The sequence below is a fragment of the Pelophylax lessonae genome (genome assembly GCF_965119305.1).
Source record: "Pelophylax lessonae genome assembly, chromosome: 8".
NCBI lineage: Eukaryota > Metazoa > Chordata > Amphibia > Anura > Ranidae > Pelophylax > Pelophylax lessonae.
The window spans coordinates 191466301-191486905 of record NC_138775.1 but is presented as its reverse complement, the minus strand read 5'-3'; the positions used below and the strand labels follow the sequence as shown (position 1 = coordinate 191486905).

Sequence of the window (20605 nt, the reverse complement as noted above, 5' to 3'; positions counted from 1 at the left end):
TTTAATTAAATAATGTGGACTTCAATGGGCGCTGGGTAGTGTTGGAATCCAGGAATAAGCTGAGAGGGGGGTGACATAAATACAGGTCATGATAAAGAGTATCAAGTGTCCGCCAAGGATTAATGTCATTGCTTACCTGTTACAATAAGCTACTATCAAGTATGTTAGTAAAATGTATCTATATGTTTTTAGGCTACAGGATGCTTGGGGGGGGGGGGGGGGAGAAAAACATAGAAAGCAATGTCTAGAACTATATTAGACACCACGACACCTATTTTCTTATCATCCATGTCACATATCCTGTAGCAGGCAGCTAGTGCTATCAATGAGGTTTTTGTTTTTCCAGGATTAAAAGGCGATTTAACCGCCTCCGCTTGCTGTCTGCAGCTTTTTTTACCTGTCTAGTGTTTGTAAGTTGAACGCCTGTGTCTTGTCACTTGGTGACCCCGATGACCACACAAACATTATTAAATCGTTCATTCTTTTTCTTTTTTTGAGTTGGAATATAATTTGGATCTTTTTTATATATTGGTAAAAGAACACTGCATACCAGTGTATATGCTAGACAAAAAGTTGAAGTTTCCCCAGGGAGATGCTGCTCCACTGACCTTTGGAATATCTATCAGGCATAAAAGCAAAAGGTTGCAATTGCTCGTTTTATTCCAAATTATCAGCAACTGGTCTTCTATATGGACCACCAAAGAGATTGTGTAGCAGTGAGATCATACTATGTTATGTTGAGGCTTGCAAAGGTATACATTAGCAGCCAATGTTTTGGGCTGCCCTAAGGAAGACACACATATAAATACACAAACGCATAAAGGCAATTCATGTGATAAAATCTGAAATAATGTATTAGCAGATGTGACAAAAAATTCCTAATGTCTCTTTATTTTAGTAGTTAATATAAAACGTGCATTACGTATTTATTGGCATTTTTCAACTATAAGGGATGTAATTAAAGTGTTAAGGCCAGTGTTGATGTACTTTCAGTAACTTCAGAACTGCTTCTCTCCCCATAGAAGAAGAAAACAGCTAAAGAGGGTTAAATGATGGTCTATTTCACCTACAATCAATTCTGAATGATCTTGAAAAGGTCGCAGACCGATGTCACAAGCACACTGCGTTTGCCTGCAAAAGTAGTGTAGGACCCCCTGACCCTCCGAGGCATGGTGGCACCTCTGGAGGCAGGGGTGGGCCAGCATTTCACCCCAAGGGGCCACACAAGAATGTAGGCGGGGCAAAGAATTGGGTATCCAACTTGGAAGGAAACAAGTTGAAGAGGGTTAATCAGTTCATGTTTTATAGAGAAGTAGGTAAACAGTCAACAAAGAAACGGTCATCTACAATCACTGGCATTAATACAATATCTACAATCACTAGCATTAATACAATACTGCAGCACAACTTAAGGTACTCTTGAACTAGCAAATTCAGTAACACTGGTGGTACAGGTACAATACAGGGACGGCTGACTGGCAAAGTGGTGGCAAAAGTAGCTCTTGAGGAAATGGAGGAACCTCAGTATCAAGTTTTCCAGCTGGAGGACAACAGGGCATACAGCAGTGTCCCTAAGCTTACCCTCCTAATGCAAAAACCTTTTTCTGTGGTTAAATCACTGTCCTCCTGGACAAGCATGGTTCCTCTCCCTAGCCTAGCCACTTGCAGAATGCTCGCCAACCTCAGCAAGGCACTGCTATTTATTAAAAAAAAATATATATATATATATATATATATATATATATATATATATAAGAAAACAGTAGCTTGCATGTAAAGGTGAAGCACCAACCTTATATAGAAATAAACCAAAAAAAAGTGCAACACTCTGGGGAAAAAGTACCCAAGCACAAATAAAACAGAATTATAAAGTGGCACAGATTATTAAATAATTGAAATACATTGATCGATATAATATAATGTATGCAAAAAAATTAATAATGTGTGAAAACAAGCAAACTTAAAGTGCTAGTGCTCAATATAGTGTACTAGTACATACTCAATATAGTGCATTCATACATAAGAAAAAAAACAACAATCTAAAAGTGCTAGGGCTCCATAAATGTCCAATAATTCATAAAGTCCAAAATCCTCATCAATTAATCTTTGCAAGATTCTATGAATTGGTATCCCAAAGTGTAAAACACCTCTACTCCCTCACCAGAAGTGCAGCAATCCTCCAACTCTTTGCACTCACTTGACAGCTAATGCACATTAGCATGTATCACGGCGTATCCTGTATGCTCATGGAATCAACCTCAAGTTGTCAGAGCGAGGTCCTATGCAGAAAAAGCTCACCACATGGAGCCCAAAGATAAGGTGTATATAGTGCAGTATTTTTTTATAAAACCGCAAACAAACATAAAATATATCCACATGGAAAACAAACACATACAACAACGTAAAGATTAACTAAGATGGCTACCGATCTGAGTCCCAGAAATGGGGGTGTGACGTCATCATGTAAGGTCTCTCTCAATGCGTATCCCCTGCGGACGTGTGCACATGAAATGCATTTGGAGGGGCCTTACGCACTGACGCCACACCGCCGTTTCCAGGATTTAGATCAGCTGCCATCTTCGTGAGTCCGGACATTGTTAAAGCAAGGCCCATAAAGACATGAATGAGTGACTTTGGGGTGGAAGAACTTAAATGGCCTGACCTTAACCCGATAGAATACCTTTTGGATGAATTGGAGCCGAAACTGCAAGCTAGGCCTTCTCATCCACACCAGTGCCTGACCTCACAAATGCGCTTCTGGAGGAATGGTCAAACATTCCCATAGAATCACTCCTAAACCTTGTGGACAACCTTCCCAGAAGAGTTAAGGCGGTTATAGCTGCAAAGGTGGGCCAACTCAATATTGAACCCTCCGGACTAAGACTGGAATGCCATTAAAGTTCACGTGTGTGTAAAGGCAGGGGTCCCAATATTTTGGTAATATAGTGTGTGTTGAATCAACCCAATGAAACATGAACCGATCAGCTCCAGAATGTTATTCAAGCAGATACATTAGGGAGGAAAGGTCAAGGGGAATTCATATTTGGGAATAAGATTTGAAAGGAACCTTAGTTTTGATGATGAATCTTCACATATGTGGGTCCTATAAAGTATTTCTGTCATTGGAAAAATACGGAGGCTTCCATTGTGAATTTCCTTTTTAAAAAGCTGGCTTCAATGCCAGCAACCAGGAACAATCATTCAAAAAGCAAAGTCAGAGAAAAATAAAAATAAAAGTCTTTATCTGTGTTCCAGAGCATCAGCATGACAGCAAGAACTAGCATTCTTAAAAAGAAAGGTCAGCAATGGCAGGCGTCACATGTCCCTCATGACAGTTTTCCTTTAGATGGTACAGTGAGGAAAGCATCTGATTGTTAACAAAGACATCGAGACATTGCAGCCTTTCTCTTTCTGGGTAAAAAATTAACAATTGTTACTGAATTTCTGATTTCTTTCCATGAAGACTAAACACAGGTGCCTTTGAAAAATTCCCCTACCCCCATACCCTTGCGACAGATTTTAAGGTATTTACCATGCCTCGTAATGTTTTTCAAAGAATGCAGGAGAATGTTTCACCTGCGGATGAACTTTTTCCTTGACGTGAAAAAGTATAGTTAAGTATGAAGAATCACCAACAAATGCCGTGTCTCAAAGAGATATCAGTAGAATGTAAATATGTTGCCATCAAGGCTAATCACTTAATACAGGCATGACTGCTTACATGGAATTGTTGTAGTTTGAAACCACGCCAGGGTACTCTCCACGTGTAGGGCTTCGAAAACAAGGGTTATTGGTATTGCAGAAAATTCCTTGTAACCATGGTAACATCCCTGCCGAGGGCAGCGCCTTGTTTGGAAAATGGCCTATGTAAATGGATAAAAATAATGGAAAGACAAAAATTTAAATGTAGCTTTGTGTGTTAAAATAACACTTGTGAAAACATCGGAAGCCTATGTGCTACATTCCATCAGTCGCTTGCGTTTTCTTTTCCCTCTTTCTTACTTGTGTCTGGATTTTATCTGTTGGAAGGTATGCATGTATTAAAACCCATGCTGTTGAGGGGGCAAAGCATGACGTCCTATACTCTGCAATGACTGGTGGAAACTTTCCTATTCATGATAAGATAATAGTACTTTAAACAAATATAAATAATTGTCTTCTTAATGCTGCAAAGGTAACTGCAGGTCTGTACATTTAAAATAGAGTTAATCTTTACAATAAATCAAGTCATAAAATATACCTTCTGGATAATGTTATAAACTGTCTAATAATGCAAAGCTGTCTAACTAAACATGGCCATAAAGAAAAAATATCAAGAATTTTTGCACCCTTTCTCAGATGCTTAATGGACATGTCTATTTGTACTACACCAATTGCAATAAACATAATAAGTATAACACAAACGCTTATGTTAAAGTGGAACTTTATAAATACCAGCTCAAAAAAAAAATCAAGGAACATACATTTCATATAAATAATTACGCTACCAAAATTAGTGTGTTCTGTAGCCATTTTGCTAAAGCCCAGAGCCCCTGAACAACAGTAAATCTTTAGGCTGTCAGCAGATCGGCCTCTACAAATTCAGCACAGTGCCTAAAAATAGAGAGCAACTGAGCATGTACAGAGCAGTGTATTACTGAATTTTAAACAGTATAGGCACTTATTTTTTATGTTTTACATAGCTATACCAGTGTAGCACCCTCTAGTATGTGCTAGAAGTAGTTGTTAGTGTAGGAAAATTTAGCTTGGCTGAGAACCAGGCCTGGGTTCAATCTGGGTCAGGGTTGAGTGACTCAAGAAGGCTGGATGACTCAACAAGCAGCATCTCTGGTGCCTTCCCCTGTTTTCTGGAGCCTTGGGGAAGCTTCCAGATGTAGTAGGTGGAGGCAAGGAGGGGTGTTTGGAATATTTATGAGGGAGAAAAAATGGCTAATTGGACCCAATTTGGACATTGTTACTTAGGGGTATACTTACTTTTGTTGACAGTGGTTTAGACATTAATGGCTGTGTGTTGAGTTATTTTGAGGGGACAGCAAATTTACACTGTTATACAAACTGTACACTCACTACTTTACATTGTAGCAAAGTGTCATTTCTTCAGTGTTGTCACATTAAAAGATATAATAAAATATTCACAAAAAAATGTGAGGGGTGTACTCACTTTTGTGAGATACTGTATGTGCATTGTCTTTGATGACCTCCTTCTGAAAATGCTTATTGCCCGACTGTCTCTGGCTTCACTAATGACTTACATCAAGCATGAATCTATTGAATCCTCCGACTTATATACTTGTTCCAAGCTCAGTGCTATGATGTTTTGAAGCTATTGAATCCACATGACAGCCAGGACACTTGTACTTACAAAAGGAGAGGTCAGCGGCGGTAGATAATATTTCCCTCATTGCCCTAATGCCTGCCATAGACAGATATATCATTTATCCATTAGAAATATATGGCAGCTCTGCCTATTGTGTCCACATATTGCATATAAAAATAGGAAAAACCGGTACTTACATTCATGTTGGCCATAGAGTGGATTTGCATTTCTTAGCCACACCAGGACTAGGATCAATGACAAAGGCCAGAAAATTTCCACAAAAAAGCGAAGCTGGTTACATAAATGGTTAAAAGATCAAATTAATATCACAGTTAATAAAACAAATAAATAAATGCAAACAATGACTTTAGCTACCAACAAAGTACATTGTGAAAAAATACTGAAAACAGTATATAGTATATAGTTAGTCAGGTTGAAAAAAAGACACAAGCCCATCTGGATAAAAACCAATAAAACACAAAAAAAAAAAAAAACAGTAAAGAAAACCCAATCATACAATCCCATATACACAATCCTATACCTGCAGTTGATCCAGAGGAAGGCGAAAAAAAAAACCCAGCAAAGCATGATCCAATTTGCTACAGCAGGGGGAAAAATTCCTTCCTGAACCCCCCAGAGGCAATCAGATATTCCCTGGATCAACTTTACCTATAAATATTAGTACCAATTTATATTATGTACACTCGGGAAAGAATCCAGGCTTTTTTTTAAAGTAATCTGGTGAGCTAGCCAGAACCACCTCTGGAGGGAGTCTATTCCATATTTTCACGGCTCTTACTGTGAAGAATCCTTTCCGTATTTGGAGACAAAATCTGTTTTCCTCTAGACATAAAGAGTGCCCCCTTGTCCTCTGTGTTGACCTTAAAGTGAATAACTCAACACCAAGTTCACTATATGGACCCCTTATGTATTTATACATGTTGATCATATCCCCCCTTAAACTCCTCTTCTCAAGAGAGAATAAATTCAGTTATTCTAATCTTTTCTCATAGCTGAGCTCATAGCTGAGCAATTATGAAATCTTAATACATATTTTGGCTGGAACTTTGCACTAAGGCGTGCTCAGGTGCCCTTAAAGCAACTACCCTTAGGCAAATAAAAAGTAACATTAGTTTCATCTGAGAAAATTGACATGACACACATGGAACATGTCTGTCTAGAGCGAGTGATGGCTACTATAGGGTGAGGAACGTAGAAGGTATGTGACACATCTGGCACTTCACTTTCTCACCTCATCTTGATAGCTGTATAAATATCAAGAGACTTTTAAATGAAATTCCAAATGTGTTAACTCCATCTAAATGGCAATGTGAATTCACAAAGGACATATAATGATAATAATACTTTAAAAAGGAACTCGTCAAAAGGTGTTTGCCAAAAGCAAGTAGACAGAATCTATTGTCCATAACGCTCGTGTATTTTATCTTATATGTCCTTAAGGCTGGTTTTGTTATACACTCACCGGCCAATTTATTAGGTACACCTGTTCAATTACTTGGTAACACAAATTTCTAATCAGCCAATCACATGGCAGCAACTCAGTGCATTTAGGCATCTAGAAGTGGTGAAGATGACTTGCTAAAGTTCAAACCGAGCATCAGAATGGGGGAAAAAAGGGGATTTAAGTGTCTTTGAATGTAGCATTGTTGTTGGTGCCAGACAGGCTAATCAGAGTATTAAAAAAACTGCTGATCTACTGGGATTTTCACGCACAACCATCTCTAGGGTTTACAGAGAATGGTCCAAAAAAGAGAAAATATCCAGTGAGAGGCTGTTGTGTGGACAAAAATGCCTTGTTGATGTCAGAGTTCAGAGTAGATTGAGCAGACTGGTTTGAGACGATAGAAAGGCAACAGTAACTCAAATAACCACTCGTTACAACTCATTACAACCAAGGTATGCAGAATGCCATCTCTGAACGCATAACACATCGAACCCTAAAGCAGACGGGCTACAGCAGCAGAAGACCACTCCTGTCAACTAAGAACAGCAAAGTGAGGCTACAATTCACACAGGCTCACCAAAATTAGACAATAGAAGATTGGGAAAATGTTGCCTGGTCTGATGAGTCCCTATGTTAGCTGCGACATTCAGATGGAAGGGTCAGAATTTGGCATAAACAACATGATAGCATGGATTCATCCCGCCTTGTATCAATGATTCAAGCTGGTAGTGTAATGATGTAGGGGACATCTTCTTGACATACTTTGGGCCCCTTGGTACCATTTAGGCATCATTTAACCACTTAAGGGCCGAGCCCATTTCTGACACATGTTGTTTGCAAGTTAAAATCAGTATTTATTATTTTTATATTATTTATTTTTTGCTAGAAAATTACTTGGAACCCCCAAACATTATATATATATATTTTAGCAAAGACTTTGGAGAATAAAATGGCTGTTGTTGCAATATTGTCACGCGGTATTTGCACAGTGGTCTTTCAAACGCCATTTTTTTGGAAAAATTACATCTCACTGCATTTAAAAAAAACTAAACAGTAAAGTGTTTTTTGTATATTGTGAAAGATGGTGTCACGACGAGTAAATAGATACCCAACATGTTACGGTTTAAAATTGTGCACACCCGCGGAATGGCGACAAACTAAGGTCAATAAAAATCTCCATAGGCGACGCTTTAAAAATTTTTAACGGTTACCAGTTTAGAGTTACAGAGTAGCTCTTTTTTAAATTATTGCTCTCGCCCTGGCGATCGTGGTTATACCTCACATGTGTGGTTTAAACAGCGGTTTCATTTGCGGGCGCGACTTCCGTATACATTTTCTTTCATGCACAAAAATGCCCAAAAAAACGCCTGCAATAACACACCTGGGCGTTTTTTTTGGGCATTTTTTGTGGGTTTTTGGAGGCAGGCAAAACATCTGAACTTCTGTATAGGGGTATATATACACACACACTTATATGTATTTATACACATACACACATATAGGTGTGATAGCAGAGAAGCCATATGGGTGTTAATTATTTCATTAGCGCAAGCATAGTGTTCTGCTACTTTCACACCTATATATGTGTATATATACATACATGTGTGTGTGTGTGTATATATACCCCTACACAGAAGTTCTGATGTTATGCCTGCCTCCAAAGACGCCCAAAAAATGCCCAAAAAAACGCCAGCTACAAAAACGCCCAGGTGTGTTTTTGCAGTAGGCGTTTTTTTTGGGAATTTTTTTGGGGTCTTTGAAGGCAGGCAAAACATATGAAATTCTGTATAGGGGTATATATATATACACACACACTTATATGTATTTATACACATACACACATATAGGTGTTATAGCAGAGAAGCCATATGGGTGTTAATTATTTCATTAGCGCAAGCATAGTGTTCTGCTACTTTCACACCTATATGTGTGTATGTGTATAAATACATATAAGTGTGTGTGTATATATACCCCTATACAGAAGTTCAGATGTTTTGCCTCCCTCCAAACACCCACAAAAAATGCCCAAAAAAACGCCCAGGTGTGTTATTGCAGGCGTTTTTTTTGGGCATTTTTTAGCTGCAGGCATCACCCCGGTATACCCCGGTACAACCACTTATTTCAGCCGACGTAGAGCTACGTCGATTTCCGTAAAGTGGTAAATGCCACGGCCTACCTGAGTATTGTTGCTGACCATGTCCATCCCTTTATGACCATAGTATACCCACCTTCTGATGGCTGCTTCTAGCATTATTATGCACCATGTCACAAAGCTCAAACTATCTCACCACTGGTTTCTTCAACATGACAAGGAGTTCACTGTACTCCTGTGACCACTACAGTCACCAGATCTCAATCCAATAGAGCACTTTTGAGATGTGGTGGAACTGGAGATTCGCATCACGGATGTGCAGCCGACAAATCTGCAGCAACTGCATTAAACTATCATATCAATATCTCTGAGGAATGTTTCCAACACGTTTTTGAATCTATGCCACAAAGAATTAAGGTAGTTCTGAAGGCAAAAGGGGGTCCAACCCGTTACTAGCAAGGTGTACCCAATACAGTGGCTGGTGAGTGTGCTAAAGTTAGCCTCAGACAGTTTAATAAAAACTGACACTGGTCCTGATTGTGAGCATTGTATGTAATTTTAGGGCCTTTTTTTTACCATTAAGAGGGTGATAACAAGTAATGGTATTCACTGGGAAATCTTGCTATTAGCAGATTCAAAGTACCACTATTAAAGTTGCTCCAGGCAATCTCATACAGGGACTGGCCACAAGAGCACAGACTCTCCAAGATCCTCTTTCTCCCCTCCAGAAATAAAAACATGTAAGCCACTTGCTGCTGTGTTTTGGTTGAACTGCAACAAGAATTACCAGATGGTTATCTCTTTACAAGGATTGGTACCAGATAGGTCAGACAGACATTGTCTCTTGTCTGACGAGACACGATTCACCCTATGACCACCTATGCTAAATCCATTAGGTGAAACGTGTCAGTTGGTGAAGTCTCATTTGAGGGACAGAGAATCTCTTTGACTTATCTGGTACCAATAACGCTTGTCGCGGTTCTGTAAACAACACTAATGAGTGTGGCTTGTATACTATGACAGATGGGATCAAATTTATATCTTAATTTCTAATCGAATCTGTATACTCAAGTACATAACAGCATAAACATACTATTCAGTTTTCTATTTACTAAAACTAATGGGCAAAAAATGTTTTGGTTTTTTTTTACAGCATATACTGAATACCTTTTGTCGCTTCCTGAGTGTCCAGTTCTTCCACAGCAGTAATTTCACCTTGGCACTGAACCTCATCTTTCTGCAGCTAGATGACCTACAATCTGAAAATGAACAATAAGCAGTTAAAATATGAAGTGGAGAGATTTATATTGACCTCTTTCCCTTTAAATACTAACATTAAACTAACCAACAGCCTGTCATGATAAATCAAATATATCAATTCAGGTGAAAGATTCAACACCTGCTTATACTGTATGTCCTGCTACCTCTGGTGCTCAATTTTAAATACTGACATGGGTGATTATTACTGGTCTTACTTTTTTTTTGATAAATGGCAGATTTTTATGGAAGTTTAAGAAATTGTGAATGCAACATTGTAAAATTCCAATATCTCAACTGTACTGCAGCTTTCCAAAGGCACACCTTCTGATATACACCACTAAAAAAATTCCTTTATTTCCTCCGGATTCTCCTTGCAGTATCTCCTCCCCCCTCTGATGCCACAATAAATGTGCCATTATTTCATAGCAAGATTCCCCTTTCATTGGTTTTTTCTACATTATCGAGAATCACATGTGGAAGGTTATGACACCAACTTTTGGCTTTCTAATGCACTTGGGCAGAATTGTTCAAGCAACCCTAATCACTAAAATCACTAAATCACTTATCACTAAAATCTCATAAAAAGTTTAAAATGTATGTAGGACTGCCCCATTGAGGATTGCTGGATAAACACTTTCGGGTACCCCTGGTTTACCGTTAGCAACACTGGCATTCACAGATTAACACTTTACTTCTTGGCTCAGTCAGTGATCAGTCCAGGGGTATGTAGTTGTTTTTGGTGTTTTATTTTAAATAGGGATGGGAGAAGGGAAGAGTGGGATACTCCAAATTAAACTATTCACAATGGATGAGGACTCCTGTCTGAAGATGCAGCCCGGCTGCAGATTCACCTTGCCACTAGATGAATTTAGGTTAAGTCTCTATACAGACGACTTAGTTGAGTAGATTATCTTTGGAAAACCTGCCTAGTATCCCCTTTCACTCCACAGACTGACACCCGTACTCTGACCATCCTGAACCAGGGTGGCTCACTCAGGTCAGGCCCCTGAGACACGATCCCCTGTACTCATGATATTGTTTTGAGAGGGTCTGCAGTGTCTCTACCCCTCCAGTCAGTTCTTCTGGACCTCTGGGCTCAGTTCCTTTCCTCTGGTCTCCAGGCCGACAGCTTGTTACCACGTGCCACTGCTACAGAGGAGGAGGAAGCAGCCACCCTCCATCTGGCACTCTGCTCACCAGCCAAAGACCCTGCAGCACATGTGCTCCTGGCTTCTATAGAGTATCCCATAATGTACCAAGACAGCCAGTCCCTGCCAACCAACGGGACTGTATCAAAGCCTGTGTACCCATTGGTTAGGTTTACTCCCGCTGTCTAACATGCCTCCATATTGGATCAGTGGGAAACGCTATCTAGACCCATACTGAGCACACTGAGCAGACCTAACTCACAGATCCTGCTCTCTGGTAGGCAGAAAGCAAGATAGATTTCCCTGCTGCTCCTCTGACAGGCAGACAGAGTCAAAAACTATACTCTCTCACTAGCACCTACCTAGGAGGGTGCTACATATAGTTCCATATTTATTTCATTAAAATAATATCTGGTGATCGCGCCTTAAAATTCCTCTTCAGGCAATTCCTGTTACTGCTTAGCACTCTGTACACTTGTTTACTGGTTCACAATTGCTCTCCTGTGTTTTCATCCTATTACATTCACTCCTGGTGGAGAGTAGAAGCGGCTGTTTCCAATGCAAATTGTTCAGGCATGCTCTGCTGTTGTGCCATCAGAAAGTTAGCCTTGAGCAGCAACATGAAGCTGCTGCTGAAGATCATGCATGTAGAAAGGAACTAATTGCAAAGATGTGACAGAAAATGCTGTAAAATGAGCAATGGATTCCAAAGAAAATAACTATCATTTCCTTAGAGAGAAATCGCTTTAAAAAAAAAAAAAAGTAGTATTACTGTGCATAAGGTTACATTCGAACACCTGGGAGGCATGGGTGCAGGGTCCTGTCAAAATCTATTACAGGCTAAAATAGGTGTGGCAGTTGGATGCTGTACTCGCGTTTAGGGTCACATACGTTCAGGGATGTATCCCCGGGACACAGAATTCCCTGAACGCATATGGCCCCACACCTACTGTAGGTACCACTAGGTATAGCATTCAGCCACTGCATATTTAATAGATTTTGACGGGCTGCTGGCGTAGAGGCTGGATGTTGCACTTGTGCCTCCTGGACACCTGAAACTGCTGGGATTTGATGCACATGAACTAAACACCCAGTAAGCATGAGGTCTAAATTGCATGATTGACAAGGCCCTTAGGTGTTGGACAACATTTGCAATATTCTATCCTTGATCCTCCAACTCATACTGTTACAATTGTCCCATTAAAGCTTAAACGTGTTTTATTTTTCAGCTGTCTTATGAAAAACGAAACCCATTCCCAATCTAAGCTGTTCTAAAAAGCAAACCAGTAAAGCTAACTTCATTTTATCTGTTGTCAAGAACACACTTGAACTTGTAACTGTGTTTGAAGAAGCTCCTTCAGTGTAATAAATCATACATTGCCCTTCCATGTGTCAGAGTGAAACAAAATATTGGAATTTGTCAATATAATAAAACTTTCTAGTGTCGGCCTCACACAGTTCCTGTGCACATTATACTAAGCTCATCATATATAATGCTGTTTGAGCTGGCTGTGGAGCATTATGTATTTCTCTGAATATTCTACTCCTCCAGGTAATGTCAATTTAATTTATTATTTCCTCTCAGTCACCAATTATAGTTGAACTCCAAGCAAGCAGTTAACCACACAGATGTAATACATATATGGGAGCTGTTTTACTTGTCAAAGGATTTATATTTTTTTCCATCCAATCTTGAAATCTATATGGATCTGAATGCAGCAATATTATATGCTATGGGCCTATTCATACAACTTTATTGTAGTCTACAGCAGCCCTCAAAATTGAGTGTGGGGTGGCGAGCGCTGTTGGATCATACAGAGAGGGGATCTCCCGCTGTGACACGGCATGGATTTTAATTGCCCAGTGACCGCAGTCAAATGAAGTCCTCCCTCTTGGACCGGCTCCTATAATAGACGTCACACTATTTCAATTTCTGGGCATTGGACCAGTGTGACGTCTATTATAGAGGCCGTTGCCTGTGATCCGGCCGGCTCTTCTCTCTCTAATCCCCATGCACTGGTGAGGCTGCGCTGATGGGCACTGATCAGGCTGCATTAATGGGCACTGGTGAGGCTGCATTAATGGGCACTGGTGCGGCTGCATTGATGAGCACTGATCAGGCTGCATTGATGGGCACTTGTGAGGCTGCATTGATGGGCACTGAAGAGGCTGCATTGATGAGCACTGAAGAGGCTGCATTGATGGGCACTGAAGAGGCTGCATTGATGGGCACTGGTGAGGCTGCATTGTGAACTGTATCTCTCTCACACACAGCTCAGCCTCAGAGCCAGCGCTGACAGCCCCCCCTCCACATGGATGTGAGAGGGGAGAGAGAGCTTATCTGCTCCTCCTCCTCCTGTCCCTCTCCGCCTGGGTCTGCCCCACCCACACTCCCTGGGGATGTGTGGGCAGAAAGTTTAAACCCAGAAAAGAAAAGCCCTCTCTCCTGCCTCTCAGTTAATAAAATTATTTTAAGGGGTGCTCTGTGGACTCTAAAGCAAGGGGGGGGCTTTGGTGAGCAGAGTTCCCCTTTACACCAGAGCATTTTCCCTTAAAACAGAGTTCCCCATTACATTAAAGTCCACAGAGCTCCCCCTTACAATGTAGGAAATTCTGCAGGCTCTAAGGGGGCTGTGTGGACTCTGAAGTAAGGGGGACTCTGTGCGGACTCTGATGTAAGGGGGGCTCTGTGTGGACTCTGTTGTAAGGGGGACTGTGCAGACTCTGATGTAAGGGGGACTGTGCGAACTCTGATGTAAGGGGTGACCCTGTGGACTCTGATGTAAGAGGGGCTCTGCAGACTTTGATTTAAAAGGGCTGTGTGGACTCTGATGTAAGGGAGCAGGGGGCAGGGAGCAGGAGGAGCGTGAGATCTGCACGGTGAGAGGAGATTAAAAAGGGGGGTCATGATTGCAAGGGGCACTGTAATGGGGGGCTAGGATTGCTAGGGGCACTGTATTCATTACAGTGCCCCTTAACAGTGCAGTCCTCTTTATATCACAGTGTCCCTTCTACATTAAAGTGTGGAGGACCAACTCTGAATATCCTGTCACCAGCCCCCGTGAATGCCTAATCCCCCCTCCCCCGGGTCCCTGGAAAAACTGGCTGCTCAGTCTATTTTCTGTCTCAGTCTGGGTGCGTTCATCAATGGGCACTGATGAGGCTGCATTGATGGGCACTATTGAGGCTGCATTGATGGGCACTGATGAGGTTGCACTGATGGGCACTGATGAGGTGGCACTGATGGGGGGGCACTAATGGGCAAAGATAAGCTGTACTGATGATGCTGCACTGATGGGCACTATTATTCTGCATTGATTGGCACTGATAGGCTGCATTAATGGGCACTGATAAAATGGTAATATTTATTCTAGTAACCTAATTCTTCATAAAACATTTAACAGTGTCATTTCATAAGATAATTTATGAAGGCGTGTTTAGGGGCAGGATTAGGGACAGGGCAGGGGTTGGGTGGGGCAACTGGTGGCAAGTAACTCTTAAGGCCTGGCTAGTAGCTCAGGACTTGAAATTTTGAGCCCTGGTCTACAGCATTTAGCTGTGTAAACCAAAACAAGCAAATTGTGCGTTCACCATCCAGATTAGATTTTATTTTAGCCTATACTATGTAAATGTTTGTGCAAACATTTACACGTATACAGCATAAATGGACCACATGTAGTCAGCAGAGCATGCGCAAAATTACTTCAGCCTAGTCGTTCCAAATGACTGAAGGCTGAGATCTTTTTGTGTGTCCGCCACCACCACTGACTACAAAATTGTGATGTTTACATCTTGCCCTGAATGATTTATTCACTAGTTATATCATGACTAGGGTATAAAAGATGTTTTGACCAAACTGCCTTACCACCACTCCACCGACCACTTATTGATTGACAATGGCCATAGCAGCCTTTTTATTTACCAAACATATATAACATAATAAAAATATCAACATATGAACATACAGACAGTATTCAAAGGGCCCCAAGGTCCTTGTGGGTATGCACTTCAAGTATCTGTATAAACTATAATTTTAGGCATCCAGCCGTAGAAACACAGACTTGGAGACAAACCAATATCACAAGTACCACAAGGCAGAATAATAGGAGCTGTACCCAAGACCGGTCCATACAAATGTACCTTTTCATAACATATCTAAGAACCTTGTGCCCTGCCACAGACGTACAAACATGAGACCTTATGTTTGTGCGCCCCCTACATATGTCGACCCTGACTGCTTTAAGCTGTACACCATCACCTCCAAGATACTGCCAAGAATCCTGTTCCATTTCTAAATGCCTAACCGCTAACCCACCATTCCGCACCATGAAAGAAGCCATTGGTCCTAATCCGGGCCCTATTAATGCTTTCAACAGAATGCACCATCTGCCACCGAGTGCACGCCACTATATCAGACCAAACAAACCAACAAAGACTAAATCCAGGTAAAAAGAACGTAAACAAATTTAAATATAGAGTCTTAAAAAAAAAAAAAAACACAAACGTAAACCTAAAAAATCAAACTTAATGTCCCAGATCAATTCCCTCATAGAATGCTGACCCAGGTTATTCCCCCTGCATAAAACCAGCAGGATGTCAAGTGCTCTGTCCAACGATGAAAACCGATGAACCCTGGCCACTACTCGATTACATAGCAGTGGTGGTGTAGGCTCATTCCTCCAGTGTGATGTCCCTGTAATAGTTACATGATATGTGATCTATTTGGTTGTAAGTAGATTACTGTATGAACTCATACACTGTATTACTGTATGAATGGGTTATTTTGCTCATAACATGCTTGGTCAGTGGTGATGCTATACTTCTGTTTATTTATTGTGCATGTATGTTTCCCAGTTTTCCTGAAGAAGAGAATATCTGGAAACACTTGCACCCAAACTGCATCATGATCACTATTATACCTGTTCTCTTGTTTTTAAAGCATGCAATTTTATTGAGATTTGTGAACCAAATTTGTATTTTTTTTTTTTTATAATCTGTGTTCTGATAATATCTGTGCCTTAAAAGTCCTTTATCAAGTTCAACGTCAGCACAGCCCTCTATACCCAAATTCTAGAGCACTTCATGCCTTCCTCTGCTGACCAGCTTTATGGAGATGCTGATTTAATTTTCCAGCAGGACTTGGCATCTGCCCACACTGCCAAAAGTACCAATACCTGGTTTAATGATCATGGTATTGCTGTACTTGATTGGCCAGCAAACTTGCCCAAACTAAACCCCGTAGAGAATCTATGGGGAATTGTCAAGAGGAAGATGAAAGACACCAGACCCAACCATGCAGATGAGCTGAAGGCTGCTATCAAGGCAACCTGGACTTCCATAACACCACAGCAGTGCCACAGGCTGATCGCCTCCATGCCACGCCACATTGATGCAGTAGTTCATGCAACAGAAGCCCTGACCAACTATTGAGTGCATACTATACTGTACATGGACATACTTTTCAGTAAGCCAAAATTTCTGCATTTAAAATCCTTTTTTTATTGGTCTTATGTAATATTCTAAATTCTAATTTTCTGAGATACTGAAATTTGGGTTTTTACTAGCTGTAAGCCTGAATCCTCAAAATGAAAAGAAAGAAATGCTTGAAATATATCACTCTGTGTGTAACCCATCTATTTTAAATGTATGAGTTTCACGTTTTTAATTAAATTACTGAAATAAATTAACTTTTTGATGATATTCAAATTTTATGTGATGCACCTATATCTATCTATCTATCTATCTATCTATATATATATATATATATATATATATATATATATATAGATAGATAGATATATGTATATATATATATATTGTATAGATATATACAGTAAGTTACCCAAAACAATCCAGTTTCCCTTTAAACAGAAAAGCTGACTGGTAAAAGTAAACAGCATACCATCCTCTCTAGACATTTTACTTATGTCTTAATATATGCAATCTTTATCACAGAAATGAGAAGTGGTTTGGAAATACTTGGGAGGCTTTGTTTATATTGAGGAGTATGTGTTAGTCAGCAAAGATATGCCGCCTACCTTGGCTTTTTTCTGACAGGTCTAGTGAAGAAACACTTGCATAATTTTGGAGGAGGAGGTTGCAGAGAATGCAAAGACTGCAAATAGTTTTGGATCAAATCAGCAAGTCGTGCCAAGAGCTCCTGATTGCTTCCAAGAATGTGCAAATAGATCCAACAGAAGTTAAAAGTAATTCCGTTTTTGCTGTACTGTGGGGTTTTAAGAGCATACTAAGAGGATGAAAAGGGACATGGAAATAGCATAAACACGGTTGTAGAAACAGTGCATTTTTGGTAATAAAATCCATTAGAAATTAATCAATTCGTTTTGGGTAAAGCTACATTATTGGGAATACAAAATGGGAATAATATTAATCCTCTAGCTTTCTTTTTACACAGATAAAGGAGCAAAGAATATATATTATTTTGTGAGATATATTGATGTAGCACCCTCCTAGGTAGGTGCTAGGACAAACTATAAAGGGGACCCTGCCTGCTTATCAGGGGGGTCTGATTGCTCAGCTAGGCTGTTATGTGTTCCCAGGTGTGCCTGTTGAGCTTGGGGAGTCTCTCCACTGTGTCCAACAAGGGCTCTTATTGGACAGTGGAGGAAACCTGACTTATAGCACACCAGGGCTTGTATCTATCCCAGAGGGCAGAATATGACGCAATGCATCCTGGGATGGGATATAAGTCTGAGGGGAGCACATGACAGGGTGTCTTTGGCGGGAAGCAGAGTCCCAGGAGGAGGGTGATGGCTGTCTCTCCTCCTGTCAGCGTGAGGAAAGTGTCCTGGGCAGTCGGTCTGAGGACGGAAGGTTGAGCTGGGCTGCAGAGAGTGATCCAGTGTGCTGAGGACCAAGCGGAGCTGCTGGGGCAGGAGTTTCCAGGAAAGCAGTGTTGTGAGTACTGTAAACTGCCCAGGGGTCTGCCTAGGATAGGGGACCACTCCAGAAGGTCAGAGGGATCCAGGAGCCAGCTAACCAGTAGAAAAGGCTTAGAAAGGGGGTGCTAGAGTCTAAGCCCTGAAGAGAAGTCAGTGTAAAGAGGGTGCCGGTGTGGGCCCTGAAGCGCTGAGAGTTGCAGCAGTGTTCACAAGTAGCTACCTAGGCCAGGAGGGCTAAAGGAAGCAGTACAGAGGACTTTATGTCACCTGGTAATGTCAAAGTAAGTTCAGAGTCAACAGACAGCAAGTCAGTGTTAACCAGCGCCAACCAGCGTTGACCAGCATCCAGCCAGTGTCAAGTCAGCGCCAGGAGGCATTTTTGCTGTGTCCCATTCTTTTGTGCATAGTTGAGCCAGAGGAGTATCCCACTCATCCCTTCTCCCATCCAAGTTCCTAAATAAATATAAAAACCCAAAGATGCTGGACTGTTTACTGTCTCAGTGCTCACATTTGGAGAACATGCTTAAATGTGCTGTTGTCGCTAGCGGTAACCATGGCGGACCCACATCCAGCAAAACGGCTGGGAATCCTGCCACATTAGCATTTTATATTTGCTTACAAATCCAAAGCTCAAGTCTTTCAGAATATAATAAGTTGAGGTGGAGAGCAAGATGGGGCCAATTCACAACACAGCAAGATACAGACCTGCACTACGTTTTCCAATGTGTGTTCTGGTGCGCTGGGGTATGGGTCAAAATTTATGGCACAGTGGTATGTGTGTTACCATACACTTTTGTAAAGCACATTAATACAAATGGGCCCTTGAGGTTAATTTTCCTGCTGTTAAAAATCCCATTCATTACCAAGTGCCTGGTTTGCAATTGCATCTACTGTATATGTTGAAGATTAGTGCCTTTTCATATATTAGGACAAGCCGTGTAAAATGAAAGCCAAACTCTAGTTAAATTTTGGATGTAGAAGGGAATAGTAAGTATTATCATCATCGTCACAAAATGATTCTAAAAAAACACACAAATCACTTAAACTTAGTGCTAGTCTCTGTAAATAGTCTGTCTATAGCATCTTTTCTCAACCAGGATTTTGTGGAACCCCAGGGTTCCTCCAGAGATTGCTAGGGGCTCCGTGAGCAATGGGTAATTTGTGCCTTTCAGATAAGAAACCAATGACAATGATGTTTTTAGCCAGGACATTTTTTCTAATGACCACAAATGTAAGTAACATTATTTTCTGTGACCACCATGTTTATATACTGTGTGCTGTTGATATAGTATCTATTAGGAAGGGTTCCTTGGGACCCGTAAAGTTTTTTCATGGGGTTGCGCAGTGTTAGAAAGGTTGAGAAAGGCTGGTCTATAGCAACCAAATTCCAAATACTGAAAAATAAAACAAGCATTTGATTAGTTGTTTTAAGTAACATGACTACAAATAATATAAATGGTGAACTATAATATAATTTTAGGCAAAAGCACCAGTGAGATAAATATGTAGCATGCATTCATCCACTCTTGTGAATCATACAGTATATATCAATTTTTTTGCTATGTTGCATGGCCACAAATTTTGAAGACAAAGATTTGTTTAATGCTCTCTTCTTGTGCAGTGCAACAGATCCTTCCATTTATATGTTCCCTACCATATATAAAACTAGGCCCATTCATTTAACCACTTTAGCCCCGGAGGATTTTCCTGCTTAACGTCCAGGCCACTTTTTTCAACCTTGCACTGCGCGACTTTAACTGACAATTGCACGGGCATACAACCCTGTACCCAAACTAAATTTACGTCCTTTTTTTCCCACAAACAGAGCTTTCTTTTGGTGGTATTTGATCACCTTTGTGCTTTTTTTTTTTTTTGCGATATTAATAAAAAAAAAACAAAAGTTTTGCGAAAAAATTGACATTTTCTACTTTGACAGTTAAAAAATATCCAATATATTCAATTTTTCTCATATATTTAGGCCAAAATGTATTTAGCTACATGGGTCTTTGACAAAAAAATTCTCAATGAGCGTATTTTTAAACTTCACTCTGGGTCCATCTATGTCATAAGGTAAACACAATTCCACATTTAAACTGACTTTAGGTACCCATGCACATTTCAAACTTATTATTCAGTAATCTGATTATTTTAATAATCCAGTCGTATCTGTTGAAAAATATACAGTAGCTGCGAGAATGAGCCAATTTTTTTATCACATTTTACATTTAGTAGGTTGAATCAAATAGGAAAAGACTGGAAAAGTTGGAAAAATGTTGTTCTATTTTATTCATGAGCAGTGTGCAGCAGAATTTTTCCTAGTCACTATAATATAGTATGGCAAACTTGCCCCCTACATGACAATTATTGGGCTTAATGATGCTTTGCCAAGGCTCAGAACTGTATTGTGGTTATATGAGCCGT

The 20605-nt window shown here is 40.4% G+C and overlaps 1 protein-coding gene across 1 annotated transcript in view; it reads right to left on the bottom strand.

Annotated features, from left to right (window-relative positions):
- Positions 1-20605, bottom strand: part of ABCA4 (ATP binding cassette subfamily A member 4) — a 335662-nt gene that overhangs the window by 274710 nt on the left and 40347 nt on the right. Inside the window, exons 2-4 of the mRNA XM_082265714.1 lie at positions 10042-10133; positions 5515-5608; positions 3722-3863 (exon numbers count right to left, since the gene is read on the bottom strand). Of these exons, the coding sequence (XP_082121840.1) occupies positions 3722-3863; positions 5515-5608; positions 10042-10107 (302 nt within the window). The 5' untranslated portion in view covers positions 10108-10133. The remainder of the gene's footprint in view (positions 1-3721; positions 3864-5514; positions 5609-10041; positions 10134-20605) is intronic.